At 39.2% G+C, this 6,059-nt stretch overlaps 1 protein-coding gene across 1 annotated transcript in view; it reads right to left on the bottom strand.

Annotated features, from left to right (window-relative positions):
- Positions 1–258: 258 nt before the first annotated feature.
- LOC128652594 (glycoprotein-N-acetylgalactosamine 3-beta-galactosyltransferase 1-A-like) overlaps positions 259–6,059 on the bottom strand; it is a 52,661-nt gene continuing 46,860 nt past the window's right edge. The window contains exon 3 of the mRNA XM_053705524.1: positions 259–486. Coding sequence (XP_053561499.1) covers positions 259–486 — 228 coding nt within the window. The remainder of the gene's footprint in view (positions 487–6,059) is intronic.

Below are 6,059 nucleotides of genomic sequence, written 5' to 3'. Positions count from 1 at the left end.
AGGGCAGGAGCAGGGAAAAAATGAGGTGCTCTATGACAGAGAGAGCTTCCCTGGGTGGGGGAAGGAGAAGAGCCGAGAGTGGAGGGGTGGTAAGAGAGCCTGAAAGGATGGTGAGGCCCCAGATGGGTGTGTGGGTTCTGAATCTACTCAGTCTGGAAGTGTGTATGGTGTGCAGAATGTGTTCTTGAGGGGTTTGAAGGAGTTGGTGGCTCAGGTTGATTAGTCCCTTGAGGGGGGGTGATCTCAGGGGGATGAGGGTCAGTCTGGACTGGCGAGGGTTTGGGTGCTACTTAGTGATGGGACAAAGCAGTCCATTGGTGGGGATGCAGCAGTAGCTGGTTCAGATGAGACTGTGGCCCCAGTGAGTAGTATGTTGACTACAGGGGGATGCATCTTTGGCAGGGCTTGGGACAGTCGCATGAACCCTGAAGGTGTCAGAAGAGATTTTTTCGAAGGCCATGCCTGTGTTCCATTGGCACTCTGGGCCTGCATATTGTGAGTGAGGTTAAAGAAAAAATATGGAAAAGGGAATTTTTTGAGTTATTTTCGCTTTTATCTTTGGATCAATTTGTGGAGGTCAAAAGGAGAACTGGGAAGAAAGAAGAGGAGAGAAAGAAACGGTACCGCAAGCTGCCTTAAATGTTTGTTAACTGGTCACAGCCATTTTGCATCTTAGTGAGTGATGTTTGGGTGGTGTTCAGGTTGGTGCTCAGGTGTGGTACTTTTAGGTTCAGAAAACAAAAGAATCTCTTTTATCTTAGAAGAATTTCACCTAGACATAATTATGTAGCAGAACAAAAACCTTTATTGTAATAAACAAAGTAAGAACAGACTGATACTAAACAAAGGCAAAGTTCAATGCCACAGGGTACTCAGGTACTTGGGATAGCAATGTAACAGGATACTCAGGTACTTGGAATAGCAATGTAACAGGATACTCAGTTACTTTGGATAGCAATGCCACAGGATACACACCGATTAGGAATAACAGATAACAGTACTGATTGGTTTGTATTGAAGGTTGCAGAGTACACAGATTTGAATTAGCAGATGTCAGTACTGAATGGTTTGAATAGCAGGTCGCAGAGTACACAAACTTGAAATAGCAGATGTCAGTACTGATTGGTTTGAATAGCAGGTTGCAGAGTACACAAACTTGAAATGCAGCTTACAAAACACACAGGTTTGGATTGCAGTTTACAAGAGTCACAGGTTTGGATTGTAACTTATAAAACTCGCAGGTTTGGATTGCAGCTTACAACACTCACAGGTTTGGAGAGGCTCCCAGAACAGACAGACTGGATACAGAGAAATCCATATAATGCCAAAGCACCTGAATGGGGGAAGGGACAACCCATTTATAGTAGGGCAGTCAGACAGGTGTAAGCAACCAGTAATCACAAAAAGGATGAGCCCTCTAGTAGTAAAGAAGTAAGCTGCAGCAGAGAAAATGAAATGGATGGATTCCATCCAGGAAAGGATGTTACAGCAGAAAACAAGAAATCAGGAGTGTTGGGTATAATCCTGGGAATGGATATTACAGTGAGTGTTATCACAGAGTAGTTCCCTGAGCAGGGTTTTGCATTGTTTTGTTACTTAGATGAAATATCTTCTGCATATCGGAAATATGGGGGTTTGGCATGGGGAGGTATGATGAACAGTTCCGGCAGCGCATAGCGATATACCCGGATATGAGTTGGGATGACAGGGATATGGGGAATTGGCTAGAAATTATGACTCCATTGTATGGTGGGCAGTCCTTTTGTTTGGAGGTTCAAGCGTGTTCGGCGGTGGGGGGACTAACGCAGCAGTGTCCATCCCAAAAGGTCTGTGTTTCCAATTTAATGAAATACAGATCCGCTTCGGGCCTCTTGAAAATAAAAACACAAATACTCGGTTTGTGGCGGATCCATTCTTATATCAAGTGTTTCAAGAGCCAGGAGAGGTGGGTGTTTCGGGCCCGGACACCAGTGGATATCAGAAAGATGGTTCCTTGGCTAAGGCGATACACTAAAGTGACGGGTAAATGGGGAGATGCAGCGTTACTTTTAACAGGTTTCAGCTCAAGTTTCCAGAACGCTTTTGTTGAATGGCAAGGGTGGAATTTGAAGTCTGCTAGTTAATTTCCAGGGGTGGTTCGTGATAAATGGGCCAATAATTGGGGTGAATAGCTGGCCCGTTTTCATCGTTGCCATTGTCTAACTTCTGGTTATCCCCTTTGGTGGGTTCTGAAGAATGTCCCGCGGCAGATTTGCATGATTCATCATTTGTCTTACCTGAAGGGTTCTTCCATGGATGATGATATTGATCCTGAACTAACTGTGATGAGTTAGTCATCTTTTGATGGTGCAGTGGAGTCTGCATTTGGTTTGCTGCCAGACCATCCTACTTGTTATCATTTGCTTGGTTGTTCCTTTAAAGGGAAGTATTATATGGACCTCTGCCTTCTGATGGGGTGTTCGATATTGTGTTCTTATTTTTAGAAGTTTAGCTATTTTGTTGACTGGGTTGTTAAGCAAGTCTCTGGCTGTAGTTTTTTGGTTCACTATTTAGACTATTTTTTTATTTGTTGGTCCCCGAAGATCCACTTACAGTTTCTGAAGTCCGGACATCCAGGCGGCGAGAAGTCTTTATCCAGGCAGCGAGGTCTTTATCCAACCAGGCGGCGTCTTCTTTCTTCATCCCGGCGGCGCGGGACAGGTCCATCCTGAAGACATCCGGCATGGAGCATCCTCTTCATACGGTCTCCGCCGTATACTGAATCTTCAATGCAAAGGAGTTTTTTTATTTTGGGTGGGCTTTTTTATTTTTATAGGGGTATTAGATTATTAGATGTGTAAGGTATAATTCTTTTTTATTTTTGATCATTTCATTTGTTATTTTTCGTAATTTAGTGTTTGTTATTTTTTGTAATTTAGTATTTTTATTTTTTGTAATTAGATACTTTGTAATTTTTATTGTAGTTTTAGGATTTTTTTAATGTGTATTTTAGTTTTCTTTAATTGGTAGTTAGTTTAATTTTAGTTTAATAGTTATATTAGTTTGTTGATATTTTTTAATTTGACAGGTAAGATTTAATTTAACATAGGGAAATTGTAATTTTAATATAAAGTTAGAGGGGCATTAGGTTTAGGGGTTACTAGTTTAAATTAGTTTATTGCGATGTGGGGGGGCTTGTGGTTTAGGCGTTAATAGGTTTATTATAGTGGTGGCAGTGGTGGGGAGCAGCAGAATAGGGGTTAATAACTTATAGTATAGTGGGGGCGATGTGGGTGGACGGCAGATTAGGGGTTAATAATATTTACAAGTGAAGCACTAAATATCGCTTGCATGCAAGCAATATTAGTGCTCCACTTTGCAATACCAGCGCACGATAATGTGTGCTGGTATTACAAGTAAATTGCAATGCGAATGCGAGCTTCCATTCCCATTGCTAGGAAGCATTGCACTCACAAGAGCGACTTTTCATAGGCTCCTATGGGAGTTTTGTTCTGATGCCATCGCATCAGAACATATGCATATCTATACCTATATATCTATGGCCAAAACATGTTAGCGGACTTTTTGTTGTGTGCCTGTGCTGACCCCTGGAGTGTTTTTATCTAATTTGTACAATAAAGACTGAGTTTTAAACTTCTACTGACCGTTGTCTGCACAAATTCTTTTTTGCTATATATCTATGGGAATAGATATATAGGTATAGGTATATAGAAATATATATTTAAGAATAAATAGAACATATTCTGCTATGTAAAGAACATTAGAATGTGAAGTATTAATATACAGTATGTGTGTGTGTATATTAACTTTTGGTACTTTTTCCCTAACCCTATCCTTGCTCCTGTATACTTTTTACACCTCTGGATTATGTGGGAACTTATACCAAACATACCGGGTTTATTTTTGTCTCCCAGAGAAAAGCCCTATTTTTAACATGGAACCAAACAGTTCCTGGTGATCACAATCGATTTTGAAGATACTTTTCAACAGGTTTTTGAGACCATTTTAGTATTTTCTAATGTAACCCTCAAAGCCCTTGATAAAGCCCAGGAATGGTCTTTTAAACATGTTTGCAAGTATTCCAAGACTATTTTGAATCATTTCATTATGTTACACACAAGGCACACATTTACTTATGTATATGTTCATTTGCATATGTATAATTACCGAGTACATTCTGTATAGCTAAGGGGATCTTCAGGAGAAGTGAGATCAGGACACCAGCATTTACAAATGGCATATAGCAATCTCTTTCTGTTAACATTTGCTCTTAAAGGACCAGTAAACACAGTAGATTTGCATAATCAACAAATGCATGATAAGAAAACAATGCAATAGCACTTAGTCTGAACTTCAAATGAGTAGTAGATTTTTTTTAAATAAATTGCAAAGTTATGTCTATTTCCACTCCCCCTGTATCATGTGACAGCCATCAGCCAATCACAAATGCATATACGTATATGCTGTGAATTCTTGCACATGCTCAGTAGGATCTGGTGACTCAAAAAGTGTAAATATTAAAAGACTGTGCACATTTTGTTAATGGAAGTAAATTTGAAAGTTGTTTAAAATTATATGCTCTATCTGATTCATGAAGTTTAATTTTGACTTGAGTGTCCCTTTAAGTCACACTTATACTATCAGTACAGCCTTCTTCATAACCTGGCTTTCATAGGGGATCCTGAATTTGTGAATTAAAAAGGAGCCTATTGCAATATGAATCCATCCTGATCACTGCTGAACAATCTGAATGCCATGTGTATAAAGTCATGATGGGCATACTGAGCATGTTTGCTCAATGACTATAATGACACTTTTAATATTTTAAAATTAATGTGTTTTTTTTTAATATTTACTTTTATTAATTTTCAAAGCGCTATTTTTCAGTTTGGTGTGATATATATATATATATCTCTAAACAAGATGAATACTTCTTCCATAACTGGATTTTAGCAGTACTGAAACTGTAAAACATGAAACCGTTCCATTGCTCCATTGCTCCATTGCAGCCTAAAAAAAGATGTTCAAACAAAATTGTGTCTCCATTAACATGTTTGTTTTTTTAAATCTTTTTATTGAGATTTTGTAGGATTTTGAAGAATTACAACATACTTGAGTATAACAAAAATAAGAAAAAGACGTTCCTCGACATATAAATATGAAATTATAAACATCAAATTATGAAAATATTACATATTTCAAATATTACTTTCAATATGTCAGCCCATTCTAGTTTCATCTTTAACATTATATTTATTACCAAAACAAAAGAGAAACGTTGTTGTTCCATATAAGTTTTCCAAAATAAAAAAGGAGAAGGGAAGAAAGAGAAGAAGAAGAAGAAGAAGAAGAAGAAGAAAAGAGAGAGAAAAAAATAGAAATTAAGAATTATATTGTTTTCTTTCCCTCCTCCCCTCCACAATCCCCTCCCCCTATTCTTCCATAAAATTCCATTGACCCCTTGCTCTATATTCCAATATGATATTACAGTTGTAAAAAGGGTAGATAATCTGTTTTTGATATCCCCTTTCTTGAAATTGAATGATTTTTTCCCATTTCAGAATGAAACTCATGATTCTTCCATCCAATAAACAAGAGTATCAACTTGTTCTATTATGACTTGATTGTGGAGAGCATAAATCAGATTCCCAGAGAGGGAGAGAGCCAGCAAAAGAGAGGGGGAGAGAGCACAAAAGAGAGAGGGGAGAGAGCACAAAACAGAGGGAGAGAGAGCACAAAAGAGAGGGGGGATAGAGCACAAAAGAGAGGGGGAGAAAGCACAAAAGAGAGGGGGAAGAGAGCACAAAAGAGAAGGGGGATAGAGCACAAAAGAGAGGGGGAGAGAGCACAAAAGAGAGGGGGAGAGCACAAAAGAGAGGGGGAGAGAGCACAAAAGAGAGGGGGAGAGAGCACAAAAGAGAGGGGTAGAGCACAAAAGAGAGGGGGGAGAGAGCACAAAAGAGAGGGGGAGAGAGCACAAAAGATAGGGGGAGAGAGCACAAAAGAGAGGGGGAGAGAGCACAAAAGAGAGGGGGGAGGGAGCAAAAAAAACACAAAAG

The sequence above is a fragment of the Bombina bombina genome, chromosome 3 (assembly GCF_027579735.1).
Source record: "Bombina bombina isolate aBomBom1 chromosome 3, aBomBom1.pri, whole genome shotgun sequence".
NCBI lineage: Eukaryota > Metazoa > Chordata > Amphibia > Anura > Bombinatoridae > Bombina > Bombina bombina.
This window is presented reverse-complemented; position numbering and strand designations above follow the sequence as displayed.